The sequence below is a fragment of the Dendrobates tinctorius genome, unplaced genomic scaffold, assembly GCF_039654945.1.
Source record: "Dendrobates tinctorius isolate UK_male_01 unplaced genomic scaffold, ASM3965494v1 ptg000044l, whole genome shotgun sequence".
NCBI lineage: Eukaryota > Metazoa > Chordata > Amphibia > Anura > Dendrobatidae > Dendrobates > Dendrobates tinctorius.
In genome coordinates, this window is record NW_027361712.1 from 15,991,477 (window position 1) to 16,015,685 (window position 24,209).

At 44.3% G+C, this 24,209-nt stretch overlaps 1 protein-coding gene across 3 annotated transcripts in view; it reads left to right on the forward strand.

The window, feature by feature from the left end:
• IPO4 (importin 4) overlaps window positions 1-24,209 on the forward strand; it is a 420,928-nt gene that overhangs the window by 359,181 nt on the left and 37,538 nt on the right. For all 3 annotated transcript variants that reach the window (XM_073575360.1, XM_073575361.1, XM_073575362.1), the window contains 2 exons: window positions 911-1,036; window positions 1,351-1,559. In XM_073575360.1, coding sequence (XP_073431461.1) covers window positions 911-1,036; window positions 1,351-1,559 — 335 coding nt within the window. The remainder of the gene's footprint in view (window positions 1-910; window positions 1,037-1,350; window positions 1,560-24,209) is intronic.

The window sequence follows — 24,209 nt, forward strand, 5'->3', positions numbered from 1 at the left end:
TGCACAGCTTGGCATACCTACCAAGTGTAACTCCTTTGGCGAGACAGTCCGTTCTTTTGACCCAACACCCTTGCTTCACCATTTGCCCTCTATATTGCCCCCTTTTGAGTCGATAAATTTGCGTTAATAAATTTCTATATTGCTACAAGAAAAAGTTTGTCTGATTCCTAACCACATAGTATACCCCAATGTATATAATTTTATGGCCTATTGAAGATTGAACTTGTAGATGTAGCCTATCCATGAAATGAATCAGTCTGTCACACAATAAAGTGCCCCACTTGGCCCATTCAACTATTGAGCATTATGTCTAAGGCTAGTTTCACACTAGCGTTAGGAAACGCAGGGCCGCCGCTAAGCTCCGCCCCCAGGTGCGTCCCCTCCAGTCAGCTCTTCCTATGGGCACATGACGCTGCATGCGACTTGCGTTCCCTATATTTAGCGTTGGGTACGCTGGGCGTGCGCTGGTATGATTTTGCCGACGTGCGCCAAATGCACCGCCCATAGGAGGAGCTGACAGGAGGGGCGTGGCTGGAGGCGGAGCTTAGCGGCGTCCCTGAGCTGCGCCTCCTAACGCTAGTGTGAAACTAGCCTAAGATGCTTAGCTTGCATTTTAATGAAATATTTATTTTCTAGATTTACTATTGGTACCTGTCTTAAGAGATAAGGAAATGTTTTACCAAAGAAGCTTTGAGAAAAGCTATCTCGGTTTCACAGATCAATATTCTATCGCTTGTTTCATGCTTAAAATGGTCTTGTTCACAGAGCCATTATGCAGCCGTGTAGTCATAACTTACAAGCTTTGTTTCAGGATGTAGAGAATTCACAAGAAAGTCTTAAATTTGCTCCAATTATTGGTTCAATGTAAGTTGTATGGCCAAGAAATGATTGGTGTTGCTTTTACTTTCAGGCAGAGATGGATGCCATGTTGATAGAGTATGCAGGAGAGGGAATTCCATTGGTTGCTGCTGTGGTTGGTGGTATCACATTTGCTCCATATTTTGCAGATTTTCTTCCACTACTCCTCAATAAAACTGTAAGTATTGTGGTGTTTATGACTGTATAATTTTTACATATGCCAAACACACAATTTTTGTATATTTCCAATTAGCATGTTTTTTACTGTTTACACACACTGCTGTTAGACTATTATAAGTCTAATATGACTTTTGTATGAGTAGTCTCAGGTAAAGCTGTGTGTGCAGCAGGTCTTCACTTAATGCCAAAAGGTCAACCATGTTGTAATTCTCTGCATTTATGGATATTTGTCCTTTGAACTGAAGTGATTGCCTCATGTCATGTAAAGATAATGGTAGTAAATAAACCTTATGAACTTTCCTCTCCACACAGAAGTCCAGTTGCTCTACGGCAGAGAAGTCATTTGCAGTGGGTATTCTTGCTGAATCAGTAGTAAGTCTGGGAGAGACCACTGTCCATTTTGTAGCACAGTTACTTCCCGCTTTCATCGCTGGAACACAGGATGGCGATAATGAAGTTTGTAATAATGCAGTGTTTGGACTTGGGGTCCTTGCAGAACATGGAGGTGCAGCCATGCTGAAGTATCCTTGGTTGTTTAAATGTCTGCTCTTCACTAATGGTTGTATTATCTTTCATGATGCATCAGGTTAGATATATGAGGTGCACAGGATTTCTTAACTCTTCTTTAACTTGCGCAAATCTGTACACTGCGACCTACCTGCGAATCTACTGACTAACATTTTATAGGCTGATAACTCTTACCCACGTCACGTCCCACAAACAAAAGTTCATTTTAATCAATAGACCTTTGATTAATAATAATTTCCACAAAAAATTCAGCTCTGATCCCATGCTGTAATGTTTGTATACTCTCCGTGGCTTCCCCCTTGCCCAGATGATGTGGTATGATCAGACTATGTTCCTGCACTGTGAGACACAGCCATTACATAGTACACGGCAGTGGCACATTTCTAAAATTCTCAGCACAGGAAAATTTTATTTAAACACATCCAATTGTGGGAATTATTATTCCAAGATCTGCTGATTAAAATGAACTTTGTCCGTCGGGAAACCCCTTTTTTTGGACTATGAGCTGCCAGCACCGACATCAGGGGCTTATCTACAGTGCGCAGGTGCCGGGAGACGTCCGGCACCTGCGCACTGCAGTATTCTGCTCTACCCTCAGCAGGGCAGAGCAGTACGCCTGCGCCGGAGCCACGACACGCAGCAAAGAAGAGGACGGAATCATTTGAAGATGGGAGGCGCCGGACCGCAACACCCATCGGACCAAGACCAAACCGCCCCCCGATAAGTATAATCTAACTCCTTTTTCTTCTCATTCAGGTTACATCGGGGGACTTATCTACAGCGTTACAGAATGCTGTAGATGAACCCCTGATGTTGGTGCCGGCAGCTCATAGTCGAAAAAAAGGGTGACAGATTCCTGCTATAGGCCAAAAATCGATTGCTCCTCATCATTCACATGAATGCTTGGTTTGGATGAGAATTGCATGCATTTTTCTTGGGAAGAGGGAAGTAAACTTCTCCGAGACTCCCATGGTGCTGATGTATTATGTTTGAAAATAAAGGTTTGGGTTAAGGTGACAACTTGTTAGGAGTGAATACCCTTTTAGGATGAATAATAATCTGCCATTGGGTGGACTTGGTTATTAGATACTACATTCTAAGGCTAGTGCGCACGTTGCGTTTTTGCTTTCAGAAAACTTTGCAAGGTTTTTGCATATTTTGGCAGAAAAACGCAGTGTAAAATTTGCGTTTTTAATGCATTTTTTCATGCGTTTTTGTAAATCCATAGAGCTAAATAAAAGATATATTATAAACAAAAGAATTGAGATGTAATTTCCTTGTTGAACCTATTCTTTTTCATTCTCCATTGAAGACCATAATGCCATTACACACCATGTTCAAATTTACAATGTTTACACACACAAAACAAATATAAGTGAATTATCAAGTCCGAGGTTTAGTAATGAACAGATATCGGCCAGATACCCTCATTAATAAAACGGTACATAAAGAGTTAAAGACAAACACACCAGCCTATGTAGGAGCATTACCATAATTAACCTACATATGCTGTAGCAAAACAGCAACTGTCAGAAATCTGCGTGAAATGCAATATCTGTTTATTTAAAAAAAAATATGGTGTGGGCGTCTACATAATTTTCATAACCAGCAGAGGGAAAGCCGACAGCTGAGGGCTGATGTTAATATTCTGGGAAGGAACCAATAGCCATAATGGTTTTCATGCTAGTAATAGTTCACAGCTGTTTGCTTAGCCTTTACTGGCAAGTTTACAGAGGAACCCCAGAAAAAAATTGACACGGGGTCCCCCTATAAAAGCGAACCAGCAAAGGCTAGGCAGACAGCTGCGGGCTGATATTAATAGCCTGGGAAGGGACCATGGATATTGGCACCCCGCAAGCTAAAAACATCAGCTCTCAGCTGCCCCAGAAATGCCACATCTTATAGATGCGCCAGTTCTGGCACTTAGCCTCGCTCTTCCCACTTTCCCTGTAGCGGTGACAAGTGGTGTTCATATTTGTGGGATTGATGTCACCTTTGTATTGTCAGGTGACATCAAGCCCACAGGTTGTTAATGGAGAGGCGTCTATAATATAAGACGCCTCTCCATTACTAACCTTATAGTGATATTGTATAAGACACAGACACCCAGAATAAAGTCCTTTATTGGAAATAATCACACAAACTCCTTTATTGAATCTAAATTTACCATACTTACTGAACACCTAATCCCCGACGCCCTCGTCTCCTGCAAACAAAAAATAATAAATCAACATATAATACTATCCTGTTCGACGTAGTCCATTTAATACCGAGTGTCCCACGGCGATCTCACGTGTAGAACAGTCATATTTTGAGATGTGACTGCTCTACCCAGCTACCGGTGATACATTGACAGGGGGTAATTGCTCCCGCAGTGTATCACTGCACTGCCATGAGAGTTCACTGGAGTTCATCCGTTTCAGTGCTCTCACTTATGGCACTGATGCGTGAAAACCAGAGCTCATCAGCTGATGAACTCCGGTGAACTCTCACGGTAGCGCAGTGATATACTGCGGTAGCGATTACCTCCTGTCAGTGTATCACCGGAGGCTGGGTAAACTGTCACATCTCCTGATATGATGGTTGTACACGTTAGATACGTAGATCGCCGTGGGACACTTGGTATTAAATTGACTACAGCGGACAGGGAGTATTCGTTGGTTTATTATTTTTGATTGCTTGCAGGAGACGCAGGCATCGGGGATTAGGTGTTCAGTGACTGCGTATTTTGTATGTGAATATGTATGAATTATGTAAATGTTTTTTTTTTGTTTTTGTTTTTTTACTAGAATTGAACACAGGCGCTGGATGATGAGACTATTCTCTCATTATCGGTTTATGCGGTCTCTGTTATATGTGATCAAAGATGTAGCCGGACGGGAGTAGTAGTCCCCTCAGACGACGTCTGTGTACAATCACTATGGGCTGTTCGTCGCATGGTGTACATGCAGTCAGAAACACTCTTTGTCCGTCCACACATCTTTGTCTGCCCGACATCATTTCCTTTGACAATTTGCAGAGTTTTTAGCAGCAGATCTGCATTAAATAAGCAGCAAAGATGCAAACCCTTTTACACCTGCGTTTTTGCTGCATATTTGACTGACTCCATTGAAGTCAATAAGTCAAAAATGCTGCAGAAACACAAAAAGAATTGACATGATGCAGAAAATAGAACGCTGCAAGTACGGAAGGAAATTTACGGATCATGTGCACAACACATCAGGATTGTCATTACATTACCTTGCAGAAGTATTTCATTGCGTTTTTGGACTATTTATGCACGTAAAAAAAGCTGTGAAAACACATAAAAAACGCATCGTTTGCACATAGCCTAAGAGTTACAGGTGGTCTAAGGGATACATTTTCTCCTTTTGAAGAGTGCCAAATTGGCATAGGGGGACTTATAGGCCATGTTATGCTCCACTGGAAATTTAAGTATGTAAATAGTATCTTCAGAGAGGAAGAGGACAGGAACAGTAGTGCCACTTATTGGAGACAGCAATCCTAATTCTCAAAATCAACCTTTTGTAAAGGGTCTTGCCTTATGACTTGGTATAGAAAGCCAAACTATAAGGCCGGGGTCACACTTGCAACTGCAGTGCAAGAAACTCGCGTCTCAATACCCAGCACTGCCGCCAGCACTCGGGACTGGAGCGTTCAGCTGCATAGAAATACATTCAGCTGAACACTCCGGTCCGAGTGGCGGTGGCAGTGCCGGGTATTGAGGTGAGAGACTCGCGTGAGTTTCTCTCATTGCAGTTGCAAGTGTGACCCCGGCCTGAGTTACATTTTCTCACACATTTTTTGGGGAGTTTCACCCTTATCAGATCAAAACAGGAGAGGTGTTTGGCTGAGTGAGAGGCCTTTGACAGGATGTCTAAGGGGTAAAGTTTCTCTGTGTGCAGAATGACAAATTGGAGTAGTGTGACTTATAGGCCGTTCACATCAGAAGGAGCTTCTTATGGCAAGGCTCTTTAAAGGGTTGATTTTTACTTTTCAGCAAAGAGGCTATTTGCACTGTTACATAAATGACAGGTTGATCTAGGTGACTAACATAGCAATTGTTTTCTATTAATCCATATTCGATCTTTGTTGCTTTATCTATTTACAGTGTTCTAACCAGAGTTACAGTACAGCATTTTCTATGCACTTGTTTTATTATTACAGCACCACTTATTCCATGGCACTTTAGATGGCAAAAGAGGTATACATGACAATAATCTTGAACAAAATAAGTCATTGACTGGTACAAGAGGAGAGAGGACCCTGCCCGCGAGTTCTCACAGTCTACAAGGGGTAAAACCAAAAAATCGGTCATCTAAGGTTGGAGTCTGTGTTTTAATTTTTATTTCATAAATCAATACTACACATGAAAATAAGCAACTTTTTAATATATCTAATCAGAGAAATCTGCTTCTTTCTCTAACAGAATTCATTAGCTCATTAACAAAATATTCAGTTCTGAGGAAAAATCTATATTCAGTGACGACCGACTTTCCCATTATTGAGGTAGGAGATGGCGGTTGCTGCTGCTAAGATTCTATATAGATGGGAGGAGCTAGATATGAAGCTCCTCCCCCTCCTACCTAGATAGAATTTTATCAGCAGCATCTGAAAATGAAATTTTTATGAAATAAAAATTTCAACACAGCACTTAGTCTTTCACCCCTTCATGACCGGAGCTTTTTACGTTTTTGTTTTTTGCCCTTCTTCCCAGAGCCATAACTTTTTAATTTTTTGGTCAATATGGCCATGTGAGGATTTGTTTTTTGCGGGACGAGTTGTACTTTTGAACGAAACCATTGGTTTTAACATATAGTGTACTGAAAAACGGGAAAAAATAAATAAAAGTGCGGTGAAAGTGCAATCCCACACTTGTTTTTGTGTTTGTTTTTTTTCACCATGTTCAATAAATGCTAAAACTGACCTGACATTATGATTGTCCAGGTCATTATGAGTTCATAGAAACCAAACCTCTCTAGGTTCTTTTTTTATCTAAGGCTGCTTTCACACATCTGTCTTTTTGAATCCGGCACGATGCGGCGAAAAGTGTGAAAACCGGATCCGGTTTTGTCACATAGAATGTAATGATCTCCGCATCATGCCGGATGGACATGCGGCGCCACCGTTTTTTGGCGGATACGGCAAACATGCGCCGTCCGGCGTCTGGAAAAAATGTTCCCTGCAACTTTTTTTTGCAGCGCCGGAACGGCTTTTTAAAGTGCTCATGCCCGGACACTGTGAGATTTAACCCGGCAAGCGTCTCTCTCTCGCTCCATACGCTCCATACCTTTCTTTGGCTGGCTCTCTTGTCCCCTGCTCTCTCTCTCCAGCTGGCTTTCTCATCCCCCGGTGCTGCGCCTCCTTTAAATGTTATCCAAGCCGCATCAGACGCCGCATCTACATCCGGTGTTGTCACTGCAGACCGGATCCGGCGGCCCGGCTTTTCGCTGCACGCCGCCGGACCCCTGACACCAGATGTGTGAAAGTAGCCTAAGTGGTGAAAGAAAATTCCAAACTTTGTTAAAAAAAAAATTGCTTCATTTTCTGATACCCGTAGCGTCTCCATTTTTCATGATCTCAGGTTGGGTGAGGGATTATTTTTTGCGTGCCGAGCTATCATTTTTATTGATACCATTTTGGTGCAGATACGATCTTTTGATCATCCGTTATTGCATTTTAATGCAATGTCGTGGCAACCAAAAAAAACGTAATTCTGGCGTTCGGGTTAATCGGGTTAATCCTTTTTTTTTAATTGATCAGGTGATTCAGAACTCGGCGATAGCAAATATATGTCTGTTTAATTTTTTTTTATATTTTGAATGGGGCAAAAGGGGGATTTGAATGTTCATTTTTTTTATATTTTTAAAAACTTTTTCTTTTTTTGGCTTGGGAGACTAGAAGCTGCCATAACCTGATCGTCTCTACTACATACAGGCGATGATCAAATCGCCGTTATGTAGCAGAATTGCTGACTTGCTATGAGCGCCAACCACCGGGTGGTGCTCTTACCAATCCGGCAGTGACAACCATAGAGGTCTGCTGGAGACCTCTGGTTATCATGCCAACCCATTGGTGACATGCGATCACGTGACGGGGGTCACTGTTGAGCGGATTTACGGCCCCATGGCCGGAAGCGCGAGTTAAATGCCTCTGTCAGCGTTTGACAGCAGCATTTAACAGGTTAATAGCAGCAGGTGGATCGCGATTCCACCCGCGGTTATTCCAGGCACATGTCAGCTGTTCAAACAGCTGACATGTCCCGGGAAAGATGTAGGCTCGCCACTAGAGCCCACATCAAAGGGAGGGAGTCCAACATTGGAGTAAATTTAAACCCGATGTCGGAAAGGTTAAGTGGTGACTGTTATACAATTTGCCTTTGTTTTAACAGTTAAATAAGTTTTTATTGTTTTACTACAATGTTTCCCAAAACTCCAGTCCTCATGGCCCCCAAAATATTATGTTTTTAGGATTTCCTTAGTATTCCATTAGTATTTCACAGGTGATGGAACCGTGGCATAACTATAATAGTGGCAGACTACTTGACCCCGTCCCGTGAATCCAGGGAGGTCCGGTGCCAGCACTGGCATTAGCCCCCCTGGCATCACTCTTAAGAAAATACAAATAAATCATGCAAGTGAAAGCAATGATGAAACAGGCCTCCTCCATCATTCTCCATGTGTGTCAGAGTTTACTGTATCATCTCAGCGCAGTGGGAGAGATCACGTCACTACATAGCACCCATTGCGTAGACCTTCAGACTGCACCCTGCAGAGACCAAAGCAGTGGAGAAACAAATGTGTTTTTTGTTTTTTTTTATTTAAATGAATGAGTACATTGTTGGGGCTATTATACAGTTTGAAGAGCTGCATGGGGAGCTGTTATATTGTTTGGAGGGCTATGTGATGGGCCGATGTACTGTGTGTGGGCCATTATACTGTGTGTGAGGCGATCATATTGTGTGGGGGGCCTCAGTGTGTGGGAGGATTGTGTTGCTGTCATCCTACTGTGTGGGGGGGGGGTCTTTGAGGGCCATCATACTGTGTTGGGTCACTTTGCGGGCATCATATGGTGTTATTGTCACTGTGGGGATATCATGCTTTGTGGGTGTGAGTACTGTAAGGTCATACTCTGCATGTGGGGGTATCATACTGTGTGTGGGTCAGTTTTTGTAGCATCATACATTATGGGGGAATTAAAAGGGGTGTCTTAGTGCATGGTAATACTAAGGGTCTTCAATAGGAGCAGTATTTCTTTGTAAGGGCTGCAAAATTGTGAGATATGCTCTTTCTGTCACCCTGCCAAATATATATTTATTTTGTGGGGGTGAGAGATTTCAATTAGTTTTGAGCAGGTGAAACACCCTGGGACAATTTCTCATGCCTTGTTAATATCTCCATCACAGGGGCGTACATAGAAATCATGGTTCCCTATAGCAAAAGTCTTAAGGATGTCTTGAAAACTTGATCTGTTGGGAGCTGTAAGGACTGGAATTTTAGAAATATTGTCCTACTAGCTATTTGTCTCTTTCCCAGAGGAGCATTGTGGCTTAAGTCTCCTCACCTTGGCATGTCAGTCTCTGCAAGGATAAACGTTACCCCTTGGATTCCATGTCCTACTAGCTGAAATCTTGTCAGGCACTTCTGTACAACAATGTCTGTTTATTTATCCATCCCCACTGTCCAAGTACAGCAAGAGTGAATTTACTAACACAAAGGCTAATATCTGGAAAATCTCTGAGGCTATGTGCCCACGTTGCGTTTTAATCCGGACAATCAAAACCGGACTCCTTCCCAGAAATCACGCTTTGTTTTCGGCACGATTTTACCGCGATTATGTTCGCGGTTTTGCCGCAATTTTCGCGTGCGATATTCAAGCACTTTCCAAGCGATTTGAAGCATCGCTTGGAAAGTGGTTGACAGGTTGGTCACACTCGTCAAACATAGTGTTTGACAAGTGTGACCAGCTTTTTAATATTGAGGCTGCCTATGTGGCATCAATAGTAAAAGATAGAATGTTAAAAATGATAAAAAAATAAAAAATCGGGGTATATTTACCTTCCGACGTCCCGCGCAGTCTCAGCGACGCTCCCGTTCCCAGCGATGCCTTGCGAGACCTGTGATGACGTTGGTCTCGCGTTGCTATAGCGTTCTCACGAGACCGCTAGAGTAAAGCGAGACTACGTCATCACAGGACCTTGCCGCAAGGCATTACTTGGAACGCTGAGGCCCGGGAAGGCTGCGCGTGACGCCGGAAGGTGTAAATATACCCCGATTTTTTATTCTTTTTTTACAGGGGTATGGTACCCAGGGCCTGGAGGACAGTCTCCTCTCCTCCACACCGTGGGTACCATCCGCACATGAGATGCTTAACTTCGCGCATGGTGGGCATAGCCACATGCGGGAAGTAAGCGGTTCTCATGCATTCCTATGGGTGCAGAATCGTGGCAATTCTTTGCAATTCCACAAAAAAGAATCAGCATGCTGCGTTTTTTTCCATGATGCGATTCCGCCGCTGAAAAAAGCGCAGCATTAGCACAGCATGTGAGGAATGCCATAGGAATGCATGGGGTGCGTTCTGTACTTGTTTTTTAAACGTTTTCGCGCCGAAAATAGCAGCAAAAACGCTTAAAAATCGCATCGTGGGCACACAGCCTAAAAGAAAAAAAAAGTGTTACTGCAATATTGCCAGAAAGTGTATTTTCCGACTTGCTGCTATTCATGTGTACATACAGTATATAACTCATGATAATAACACATCATAATTTGTATGTTCAGTCCAGCACTGGTGAGTGACAGCAAGCATAGGCTGCTTTGTACACAAGTGTGATGGCATGGTGTAACAGCTTCAAGGACTGCCATTTTAATCTTTTTGCAATTACCGTAGTTTATTCATTATGCTTACTTATATAGCGCCATTAATTTCCAAAGCTCTTTACAAACAGTTTCATCACTGTCTTTGGCGTGTGGGAGAAAGGCGAAGTACCCAGAAGAAACAGAAAGTTGCTCCAGCTTCTGATAAAAGTCCAAATTTTAAGCTTCTTTGGGAAAGAACACCGCTGAGTGTTTGACATGCGTTGCTACACATGCCTGTGTGAACAATCTTATGCCATGACCTTTTCTAATACTATTGAATAAAATTTGGACTTTTATCAGAAGCTGGAGCAACTCTCTTTTTTTCTCTCCATTGTTTGCACGTGAGACTACACGAGTTCCGTGCTTCTGCACACCACATGCCGCTACAGGTGAGCTGGTTTTTCCTGTTTTCACCCAGAGAAAACTCATGCAAACTCGGGCAGAACATACAAACTCCTTGCAGATGTTGTCCTTGGTGGGATTTGAACCCAGGACAAAAGCACTGCAAAGCAACAGTGCTAACCACTGAGCCACCTTGCTACCCATTAGTTAGAGGGCAGTGACTTTTTTTTAAATTCAATAAATATATTGGCACTGATTCATTAATACTGACTTAGTGCACTCCAGTCTTAACAAAGGTGAATGCAGGAGATTGATGCACCTACATCATTAAGATATTCACGCCACTTTATAAATTGGATGCATTTTACCACTGCTGTGCAACTACACCAGAGATGTATTCCAGCCAGGGACTGTCAGTTTAAATGAATTAATAGAGTGATGGGCTTATTCATGCCAATGCTCTGCCCATTTACATGAAGTTGGCCAGAACTAGTGTGAAAACTGCAAAAGACACAGAATTTTTGTACCACTTCCAAGTTTCACAAAAATGTTGTGACTTTTTAATGTATTTTATGCCAGAATTCTGGTGTAAACACTTTAAAGGGAATCTGTCAGCAGGTTTTTGCTGTGTTATCTGAAGACCGCATAAGGTAGGGGTTAAAACACTGAATTCAGCAATGTGGGTTTTTATCACCAGGACCTTACAGCAGCATGTGAGCCCTGGTCTTATCACACACCCTTGTGATGAGCAGACAGTGTACATACAGAGCCTGGTTTGGGTCGGGGGAAACTTTCTCAGTTCTGCTTCATGCTAAATATAGGAACTCTCGGTCATGACTCTCTTGTCTGGTGTCACCTGGACCAGGGGCTCCTTCCCTGTCCAGATGCTAGGGGCACCCTAGCTCACCCTGTTCCCTGGATTACTTATGATGGTGAAGACGCTGGGGCCAATCACCTTGCCTTAGCTCCTGAATCTGCCCTCAGTTTGTACCATTCCCCCAACCAGGGAAGAGGAGAGTAATAGTGTACCGTAATACACCAACCAGACTAGGTAATGTAATACGAACAAGGATAAAGGAAAATACCAATCATACAAATATACACACATAAACAACAGAGACAAACACCAGGGAGTGGCGGATGGGGTTAAACCAAAGTAGGAGAAGATTCAAAACCTAGCAACAGTCACAGATAAATCCAAAACCTAGCAACAGTCACCGATAAATCCACCAAACACCTTCTCCAATAACAACCACCAACAACCTCCAGCCATGCAGCATAATGTTGCTCTGACAATGAATGTTGGCCAGGACCCAGTTTATAAAAGTGATGGGAATGGCTAACCTTGCAGAGCTAAGAGCCATAATGCAGGAAAGCTTCCAGGAGCTCTCAGCTGAGCAGATTAACCCATGCACTGCTAAAAGAAATTTGCATAATTTAATATGAAGGTGAAATGCTTCTAATCAGTGCAGGAGTAGGAGAAATCAGATGATGTGGTCTTCTGGCTCCTCTCTGTCACGGTAAACTCGATACACTCTCAATTGTATCAGAACTGCTCCATCCAGTAAACTAAGTGATACATAATTGGATTTAGTGTATAGTTACTACATTATGCTGATCTCAGATGAGTTAGCAAAAACCTTTTCCATTTATTGAATCTGGCCCATGGATTTTACTACTGAATAAAGCCTGTAAGGATCTACAAATAACGAACCCATGTACTTTACTACTGAAGTAATACCTAGTGTTACAGAACCCCCAGCACCCCGAATAGGAGATGCATGTATGATAGGTGCAATGTGAGATGCATACCCCTAATGCAGCAACCGACCGGCTGCGACCCCTGGGCAGAGGTAAACGAGATATCCCACTTCTGACCTCCCCCCACCTTTGTAAATCCCACAGTAAATGATCGGGGGTCGCCGGCCACCTGCGGCTATTGTAATGTACATCTGTCGTCTTAATTGGAGCCTGTTATCTACTGGCCCGACACATATTGATTGTCCTGTCCTCTGTATGTGTATATATTCTGAGACCGGTGAGTAAAATGTTGTCACACTGGAAATACGTGGAGAAGCAGTGATCTTTTATATGTTCCCATGTTACAAAGCCTTTCGAGCCAGCGTCCTTCATCCAGAAGTGAGGAAAAGCAGACTGGACCTCCTGAAACACGGGGTGGTAATGTAAGAGGTATTACAGCACAGAAGACCCCGTTACACTGGTGGCAGCAGCGGGATATGATTCCCCGTCTATAGGAGTAAAGAACTGAATGGAAAACAACTACCAGAAGTTAAAGAGGAATACATTAAAATACCTGGTGTAAGCTCGAGGGTTAATCGCCAGCAACAAAACAAAAGCGGATTTGATAGCAGCCATCATGGAACACGACAGTGTAGCGCCTCCCAATGTGAACGTGGAAGAGACTGAATTCCAGAGGGAGGTAAAGAGCAGACTGGCGTTCTATGGGATCGTACGAGAGGTGATGGCTGATGTGCGTACTGATCTGAAGGAAAAGATGGCAGAGCGGACTAGGATAGAGCTAGCCAAGATGGAGATGGCAGAGCGGACCAAAATAGAGCTAGCCAAGATAGAGCTAGCCAAGATGGAGATGGCAGAGCGGAGAGAGGAGAGTCAGCGAGCAGGGGGAGCTCTGGCCTCCGCCCAGGTACCGTCAGCAGTAAGCCACAAAAAAATCCAGTATAATGCCTTCCGACAGTTGGGGGAGGCAGGGGAAGACATTGATGGCTTTCTGCAGGACTTTGAGCGACAGTGTGCCCTTCATCAAATGAAGCCGAAGGCAGCGGACGCCTATCGCACGGTACCTCATGAGAACTGCATGGACTATGAGCGGGTCTAAGAAGTGATCTTGGCCCGGTATGCGCTGACACCAGAGGCATACCGCCAAAAGTTCTGCGGACTTATAAAACAGGTAACAGATACCCACGCTGAATGGGCCTGTAAACTACGGCGGTCACTGCTACAGTGGGTACAAGGGAGCCAAGCAACCACGAAGGAAGACGTCCTCCAGCTCTTGTTAGAGCGATTCTTTACTGGACTGTCGGGGGACCAGCTAAAACCCCGGCCTACCAGAGCCCCTGGGGCGCGATGCTACACCTGCCGTCAGCTGGGGCACCTGCAAAGACAATGTCCCAACCGGACTCAGCGTACCCAGTGGCCAAAGGCGGGAACGGCTACAGTCAACCGGGCTGCTGTACACTACTACCAACACGAAGCTGACCCGGCATTGGGGGCTAGGACTAATCCGGGGATGCAAGAAATGGAGGAAGTGCTGCATGAAGTAGACCCCGTGCAGGCAGCCTGGGCAGATAATCGACAACAGCATCGACAGGCGGTGTGGGTTAATGGGAAACGTATGCAGGGACTAAGAGATTCCGGAGCAACTTTGACCCTTGTGAAGCCTCATCTCGTCCAGGACCAAGAGAAGATTGACCGGACAGTGGCCGTCCGTGTAGCCGGGGGAGCCATACATCGACTGCCCACTGCTAGGATTCACCTGAACTGGGGAGTCGGGGATGGCCTTTTAGAGGTTGGCCTGATGGAGGATTTGCCTGCAGACGTCTTGCTGGGAAATTACTTGGGGCCCATGTTGTCTGCATTCTCGGTTGCCCCTCTGGCTGAGACCTATCCTGTGACCACCCGGAGACAAGCTCGAGCTGCAGAGGCGGAATCACACTCAGAGGAGGCCCAGGTAAGACACCCCAGCCCTACATGTATTCCCATAGCCAGACACATTTCTTGGGCCACCCCAGCTAAGTTTAAAAGGGAGGTATTTGAGGATCCCTCATTACATGGGTATCGTGGGAAGGCACAGGAGGGGAGAGGAGTACTGGAAGGGGAACAGTTTGTATGGCATCAGGGACTCCTCTACCGGGTTACAGAGCAGCGCCACACAGGGACGAGCCCCACTATAAAACGACAGCTGGTAGTGCCCAAGAAGTATAGGCAGGAGCTACTGAAAATCTCTCATGACATACCCTTGGCCGGGCACCTCGGCGTCAGTCGCACCAGGCATCATCTGACACAAAACTTCTTTTGGCCGGGGGTAACCTATGATGTTCGTCAGTACTGCCATACCTGTGACAGTTGCCAGCACATTGGCAAGAGGGGAGATCGCTGCAAGGCGAAATTACACCCCTTCCCCATTGTGGAGGAGCCATTTAGCTGAGTAGCGGTCGATCTGATAGGGCCGTTAGCCAAACCCAGTCCGTCAGGGAAAAGTATATATTGACAGTGGTAGATTATGCCACACGGTATCCAGAGGCGGTTGCATTACCTAACATACTGGCAGAGACGGTGGCGGCTGCCCTGCTCCAGGTTTTTCACGGGTTGGATTTCCCCGGGAGGTTATCTCGGACCAGGGTACCCAGTTTACAGCAGAGGTGACCAACCAACTGTGGAAGCTGTGCGGCGTAAAGTCCATCAGAAGCGCCCCATACCACCCACAAACCAATGGGTTGTGTGAACGTTTTAACGGAACATTAAAACAAATCATCGAGACTTTTACCAGGACATACAGGGACTGGGAGAAATTCTTGACACACCTCCAGTTTGCCTATCGAGAGATGCCCCAAGAATCCACACGGTTCTCCCCGTTCAAACTGTTATCCCGCAGGCGGGAAAGGGACCCCTAGACTTAGTGCGAGAACACTGGGAAGGGGAGGGAACCATAGAGGGGATACCTATTGTGCCCTATGCGCTGGAATTCCGGGACCGTCTACAGGAGCTGACTCGGGCTGTACGTGGGAACATGCAGGCGGCCCAACGGCGCCAGCTCGTGTGGTACGATCGGAGGGCCAGAGAACGCACCTTTGAGATAGGACAGAAGGTCCTGGTGTTAGAACCAACTAGGCAGAACAAGTTCAAAGCTGCATGGCAGGGGCCCTACCAGGTAGTAGGGAAAATAGCCGACACCACCTATAATGTCGCCGATTGTGATGACCCCAGGGTTATCCGCGTGTTCCACGTGAATATGCCGAAGCCCTACCTCGAGCGCCCTGAAGAGGTAGTGGCCATCTGCGCACCCGAAGCAGAGGATTTAGCAGGACTCCCCTTGCCTGATGTCTTAGGGGAGAGGACTCAGTCTAAAACATGGGATCAGGTACACTTGGGAGAAAACCTAGGGCCCCGTGAGAGACAGCAGGCGGAGGCGTGTTGAGGCAGCGACAGAGGATGTTTTCAGAGAGACCGGGGTACACCCACCTGGCACAACACAAGGTTGAGACCCAGGATCAGACCCCCCCCCCCCCCCGAGACAACCCCCCTTCCGCGTCCCTTAGTCTGTACGAGAAGGGATGCGACAAGAGATGTTGCGTTTAGGAGTCACTAAAGAGTCAGTCCCTGGGCATCCCCCGTAGTGTTAGTACCCAAGAAGGATGGGACCACCCGGTTTTGTGTAGACTTATCGCAAGCTAAATGAGAAAATGGTGACGGATGCGTATCCCGTGCCGCGTGTGGATGAGTTGTTAGACCGGCTGGCGGGGGCAAAGTATTTGACCACCATCGATCTATGCAAAGGCTATTGGCAGATCCCCCTAAGTCCTGACACTATTTCCAAGTCTGCATTTGTCACCCCGTTCGGCTTATTCCAGTTTCGAGTTATGCTATTCGGGATGAAGAATGCCCCCGTGACCTTCCAGAGGCTGGCTGACCAGCTTCTGGGTGGTCTCCAGGACAATGCTTGTGCCTACCTGGATGACATCGCCATCTACAGCGCGACATGGGATGAGCATCTAAATCACCGAGAGACAGTATTGAACAGGATTCACAAGGCCGGAATCACCTTGAACCCCAATAAGTGTCACGTGGGCAAAGCAGAGGTTCAGTATTTAGGACATTGGATGGGAAGTGGGAAACAGCGACCAGAACAAGCCAAAATTGAGGCCATAGCCAAATGGCCCACCCCACGCACTAAAACCCAGGTCATGGCGTTTCTAGGGACAGCAGGGTATTATAGGAAATTTGTCCCCAATTACAGCAGCATAGCCAAGCCCCTCACTGATCTGACCCGTAAGAACCTCCCCCGCCAGGTAACCTGGACTCCCGAGTGTGAGGAAGCCTTCCGCCAGCTAAAGGACGCCCTCACAAATCCCCCGGTATTGGCCGCACCCGATCCAACTAAACGTTTCCTTGTTCACACAGACGCTTCTATGTTTCCACTGGGGGCAGTGCTGAGCCAAGTCGGGCCGGAAGGTCAAGACCACCCGGTAGCTTACCTGAGTCGGAAACTACTGTCCAGCGAAGTAAACTATGCGGCCATCGAGAAGGAGTGCCTGGCAGTAGTATGGGCACTCAAGAAGTTACAACCATATTTGTATGGATGACAGTTTTCCCTCCTAACGGACCATTATCCCCTAGTGTGGCTTAATCGGGTCTCTAGCAACGCCAGATTACTGCGGTGGAGTTTAGCCCTACAACCTCTAGACTTCACCATCCTCTACAGACCCGGCAAACAAAATGGTAACGCCGATGGACTAAGTCGACAAACGGAACTTGTACCAACCCCATAGACTTCGGTCATCCCCAAGCCGATCCATTAAAGATCAGACTGTGTATGCGTCGCTGAAAAGGGGGAGCTGTGTTACAGAACCCCCCAGCACCCCGAATAGGAGGTGCATGTATGATAGGTGCAATGTGAGATGCATACCCCAATGCAGCAACCGACGGGCTGCGACCCCTGGGCAGAGGTAAACGAGATATCCCACTTCTGACCTCCCCCCACCTTTGTAAATCCCACAGTAAATGATCGGGGGTCGCCGGCCACCTGAGGCTATTGTAATGTACATCTGGCGTCTTAATTGTAGCCTGTTATCTACTGGCCCGACGCATATTGATTGTCCTGTCCTCTGTATGTATATATATTCTGAGACCGGTGAGTAAAATGTCACACTGGAAATACGTGGAGAAGCAGTGATCTTTTATATGTTCCCATGTTACAAAGCCTTTCGAGCCAGCGTCCTTCATCCAGAAGTGAGAAAAAGCAGACTGGACCTCCTGAAACACGGGGTGGTAATGTAAGGGTTTGTGCACACACTGCGAATTCTGCTGCAGATCTGCAGCGGATTTGGCCCTGCGGATCCGCAGCAGTTCCTGCTGCGTTGTACAGTACCTTTATTTTCTATGCAAAATGAGAACCGCAGTGCAGATGCTGCGGAATTTTCTGCGCGGATTTGCTGTGGTTTCAGATCCGCAGTAAGAATTGACATGTCAATTCTTTCTGCAGATTCCGCTGCGGTTTGCCATCTGCTCCATTGTAGAGATGATAAAAAGCAGGGCAAACCCGCAGGCTAATCCGCAGATAAGCCGCAGGTCTTCTGACCTGCAGATTTACTTGCGGATTTTACTAAATCCGCACGGAAAAATCCACAGAGCATTCCGCAGAGTGTGCACACACCCTAAGAGGTATTACAGCACAGAAGACCCCGTTACACCTAATATAACATTTCCTACCAATCACTGTCTTCTTGATACTCACCATTTAGTAAACTCCAAATTGCTTTTGCTTGCCTCCTCCATTGCTCTCATACAACTCATAAAATCCCAGCCGCTCCAGTTCCACTTCTATGCTGATGACACTTATATCTACTTCTCGGGTGCAGGCATTATTACCCTGTGCTGTCCAGAATCCCAGATTGTCTATCCACTATATACATTTAATTCGCCTTTCATTTTCTAAAACTCAATATGGACAAAACTGAACTAATAATTTTTTCCCTAATCTCACTCAACACCCCCACCAGACTTACTATGGACTCCATACTGTCACCTGTCTTACACTTTAAGCACTGTCTCAGTGTATCCTCTTGATGCCAAGCTGTCACACCCAGGCGCATACCTGTTGCATCTCACTCAAAAAACATTTTTAAAATCTGCCTTTTCTTCAAATTTAACCCCTTCCTGACCAAGCCTATTTTGACCTTAATGACCAGGCCATTTTTTGCAATTCTGACCAGTGTCCCTTTATGAGGTAATAACTCTGGAACCCTTCAACGGATCTTAGCGATTCTGAGATTGTTTTTTCGGGACATATTGGGCTTCATGTTAGTGGTAAATTTAGGTCGATAATTTTTGCGTTTATTTGTGAAAAAGTCAGAAATTTGGCGAAAATTTCGGAATTTTCAAATTTTGAATTTTTATTCTGTTAAACCAGAGAGTTATGTGACACAAAATAGTTACTAAATAACATTTCCCACATGTCTACTTTACATCAGCACAATGTTGGAAACAAAATTTTTTTTGTTAGGAAGTTATAAGGGTTAAAAGTTGACCAGCGATTTCTTATTTTTACAACAAAATTTACAAAACCATTTTTTTTTTTAGGGAACACCTCACATTTGAAGTCACTTTGAGGGGTCTATATGGCAGAAAATATCCAAAAGTGACACCATTCTAACAACTGCACCCCTCAAGCTACTCAAAACTACATTCAAGAAGATTATTAACCCTTCAGGTGCTTCACAGGAACTAAATCAACGTGGAAGGGAAAATGGACATTTTAATTTTTCCAACAAAAACATTTTTTAGCATCAATTTTTTCATTTTTACATGGGCAACAGGATAAAATGGATCCTAAAATTTGTTGGGCAATTTCTCCTGAGTACACCGATACCTCATATGTGGTCATAAACCACTGTTTGTGCGCACGGCAGGGCTCAGAAGGGAAGGAACGCCATTTGACTTTTTGAATGGAAAATATGCTGGAATATTTAGCGGTTGCCATGTCGCGTTTAGAGAGCCCCTGTGTGCCTAAACATTGGAGCTCCCACACAAGTGACCTCATTTTCGAAACTAGACCCCCAAGGAACTTAATTACCACAAAAAATGTCCAAATATCACAGGGCACTTCAACAAATGACAAATAACAAAATTTCCCATACACAAAATTCTGTGGGAAAAAAGAAGAGATCCCAAAATGACTAAAAACAATAATTTTATTGTATTAATTTAAAATACAATACTCCTATAAAAAGCACAATACTGTCCCAGGGACACTGAGCCAATTCAATATATGACAGAAAAAATATTATGTAGTATCCTAAATACATTGAAGAACTCTAATATACAATGGGGCCAATAATAATCACCAGAAGATATATACAACATAATTTAGACTGATGGTATACATATATAATTCACAGCGCTGGACAGCATTCTGATAATAGAATTCAAACAGTCATATAACTACTAAGTTTATATAGACTCCCAAAATGTTCATAAGACAAACCCCAGTATGACCATTATAATGAGCATGACCCAGTGGATAGACTACATGCAGATAGAGATGTAAAAATAAGTAATAACATGTTACCTGGTGCAGTACAAAGCCCCCTGTATCTGCGGGTCGGGTGACCTTTCATTGACCCTGGTCACCCGACCCGCAGGGGGGCTTTAAAGTCATGACACAGGATATGCGTCATTGGTCGGACTGGCACCGACTTTCATGATGCATACGCTGTCACTGGTCGGGAAGGGGTTAAGTCCGTAAACTTGGTAGTGAATGCCTTCATTATTCCTTCTAGACAATAGGAGTATTCTTCTCTATGGCCATCTATCTAACATTTTTTCCCTGTGTGAAATAAATAACTCATGCTCACCTTGAAACGGCGCTGGTTCATAAAACGCCCTGTTCATACATCTCGAATGTAGCAGCCCAATATCTCCCTACACATAGTCTCTGGTCTACAGAAGATCTCCTTTGCTCTCTCACACAATAGTCTCCAAAAACATTCTTTGTAGCCTGCATCCTCCATCATGTTTATTGTACTTGTGTAGTTTACTTTATGTAAACCCTCTTCATGGATACAACATCCCACCTGCTTTAGCCCCATTGCTACAAGGACAGAATGGACCTTAACTACTGGCCAATTTTTTTTTTTTTTTTTTTTTTACATCCATATTTTCTTCTATTTTTTTTGGGACATGCTATATGAGGCTTTGTTTCAAGTGGGAAAAATTGTAATATTTTTCAGCACTCTTTTGGGGTAGATATAAATTTCAGGGTTTTTTTTCGTCTTTTTTTAAGTCTCAAATTTCACACTAAATACCCGGTTGAATAAATTCTCCAGCTATTGCAGTCAGGTGAATACCTAATATGTGTAGTGTGTGTTTGTTTTTGGTGAATGTCATGAAATGTATTTTCTATTTAAATTGCATGCGCATTATCTGGTGAAAATAATTACTGCATAACATAACAATAACCTTAACTTAATTGCATAACATCATAATGACACATTAGCCCTCTATGTCGGTTATTTGGCTAGGATGCCTATAAAAGACAACCTAGAGCTGTCTATAAATCTCCAACAAGATTCCCAGAAAACAAGTTTAATTATTCTCCCAGTTTTAAAGGGAATCGGTCAGCAGATTTTTTTTCTATCTCACCTCAGAGCAGCATAATGATGAAGAGACCCTGAATCCAACAATGTAGTTTAGCAAGTACAGCTGTTCAGACACAGAGCTTTTAAATTTAGAATGGAGCAGAGCTGAGAAAGCTGACCCCGCCCACATCAGGCTCTCCGTGTACAAAGTCCATAAATAGTGTGGTGCTTAGTTGCCTGACTAGTCCAGCAATGTTAATCTCTTAGTGATAAATCCTTCACAGTTAGTAAAATAGAGTAGGTACTTTGTCTATTGACAAATCCCTGAATTCTGTGTTTCAGCCTTTATCTCCTGCTGTCTTCAGATTACATAGCAAAATCCTGCTGATATTCTCTTTAAATGCACATCTAAATACATTTTTAGCCAGCTTTACACTGTATGAAAACAACAACAGTTTCACTGGTCTAGATTGTGTTTATTGCTTACTCTGATTTCTGGCTGTAGAATATATTTATATGGTAGTTTTAGTTCATTTTTCCTATCTTAGTACTAGACATAACTTTGCTTCAAATTATTTCCAATTTAAGGGTATGTGCACACGCTGCGGATTCCGCTGCGTTTCCGCAGCGTTTTTGGCCGCTGTGGACCCGCAGCAGTTTTAGCTGCGGTGTACAGTACCATTCAAATGAATGGTAAAAAAAAACGCTGTGTAGATGTTGCGGAAAAATCCGCGCGGATTTGCTGCGGTTTTGAAACCGCAGAAAGAAGTGACATGTCAATTCCTTCTGCGGAATCCGCAGCGGGCTCCTATCTCCACCATTGTGGAGATGGTGAATCCGCAGGACCAAACCGCAGTCAAAACTGCAGATAATCCGCAGGTCTTTTGACCTGCGTTTTATCTGCGGTTTTTGCAAAATCCGTGCGGATTAATCCGCAGCGGATTCCGCAGCGTCTGCACACACCCTTATAGTTTAACCTCCATTTTCTAAATTGAAGTCAAATGTAAACTTCATGCCACACAAACTTGCTTTTTGCTTTGATAGCTGAAATTTTCAGCAGAAGTATACAATTACACCTTTCGCAGTACTAAATAAGTAGATATTTTTCAAATATCAATTTCAGATATTCTTATACAGGGTGGGCCATTTATATGGATACACCTGGGTGGGCCATGTATACGGATACACTTAAATGAAGTGGGAATGGTTGGTGATATCAACTTCCTGTTTGTGGCACATTAGTATATGGGAGGGGGAAAACTTTTTAAGATGGGTGGTGACCATGGCAGCCATTTTGAAGTCGGCAATTTTGAATCTAACTTTATTTTTTCCAATGGGAAGAGGGTCATGTGACACATCAAACTTATTGAGAATTTCACAAGAAAAATAATGGTGTGCTTAGTTGTAACGTAACTTTATTCTTTCATGAGTTATTTACAAGTTTCTCTTTGTTTACAGCCATTGACATGTTGCAAATTTGGATCCAACGTTATAAATGGCCCACCCAGGTGTATCCATATAAATGGCCCACCCTGTACAGTTGTGCTAAAAGGTTTACCGTATTTTTAGGACTATAAGACACACTTTTTTCCTCCAGAAATGTGGAGGAAATTGGGGGGTGCGTCTTATAGTCCGGACATACCGGCTGTGGTGGGGAGGTGAGGGAGCGGGAGCAGCGGGCCACAGGAGGCAGGAATCGGTGACTGTGGCTACCTCCTGTTCCCGCTGCTAAAGAGAAATGAATATTCACTGCATTCCACACCCATGGGCGTGGAGGGCAATGAATATTCATTTCTCTTTCATTGCATAACTTGGTATGATTGGCCTTCAACCCTGATCCTGTTGTTCTTATAATTGGCCCCCACCCCCATCCTGGTATGCATGGCACCATCAGAAAACATAGAAAAATAAACATTACACTTACCTTCCTGTGCTCCCCCGCAGCGTCCTGCTCCGGTGCTGCTACTGAAGAGAAATGAATATGTAGTGGCACATTTCTCAAGTAGTGGCACACGTGACTGCTGGCAGCAGCAGAAAGCCGGTTTTCACCCCTTAACGACCCCCCCAATATGCCTTTTAACGGTAGCGGTTAAGGGTACTTATTCCTTAGCTCCGCTTTTTAACTGTGCTGTGAAATAATGTTATAGCGCCCACCCAGCAGCTGAGACCTCAGAGAAAATTATTTGGGTCAGTTTTTACTGACCCCAGTGTTGCGATCAATGTTAGTCAAGGAAAAACAGCGACTGTAAAAAAAAAAAAAAAGTCAGATTTCCTATTTATTGCTGTCTCCTCTGATATGATCTAGCATATCAGAGGAGAGAGAAATGGGGTCTCCCGGTACCTCCAGTGACCGAGATCGGCCGGCACCCAGCAACAATAGATTTCTCCTATATGGTTCATTTTGATAACTGTGATAGACCATATCACAGTGATCAACATAAAAAGGGATTTGATTTACTATTTTTTTTATCACCCCCTTAGGTAAAAATAATAAAGTAACGTTTTATTTTTTCCATTTTTCTGTTATGATTGGGGTTAGGATTGGGTTTAGCGTTGGGGTTAGGGTTAGTGTTGGGGCTAGGCTTAGAGCTAGGGTTAAAGTTGGGGTTAGGGATGGGGCTAAGGTTAGATTTGTGGCTAGGGTTAGTGGTGGGGCTAGGGTTGGAGTTTGGACTAGGGTTATAGTTGGGGTTATAGCTAGGGCTAGGTTTGGAGCTAGAGTTAGGCTTGGGGTTAGACCTAGGGTTAGGTTAGGGTTGGGGCTAGGGTTAGAGTTGGGGTTAGAGCTAGGGTTAGGGTTGGCTAGGGTTAAATCTAGGTTTTGGGTTAGGCTAGGGCTGGGGTTAGTGTTGGGGTTAGAATTGGGGGATTTCCACTGTTTGGGTACATTCCATTGATTCCAGCCAATTTTGCATTCAAAAAGTCAAACGATGTTCCCTCCCTTCTGAGCCCTGCCATGCGCCCAAGCAGTAGCTTTTCCCCACATACGGGGTATCGGCGTACTCAGGAGAAATTGTATAACAAACTTTGTGGTCCATTTTCTCCTGATACCCTTGTGAAAATAAAAAAGTTTGGTTCCAAATTAAATTTTTGGTAAAAAGTAAAATGTTCA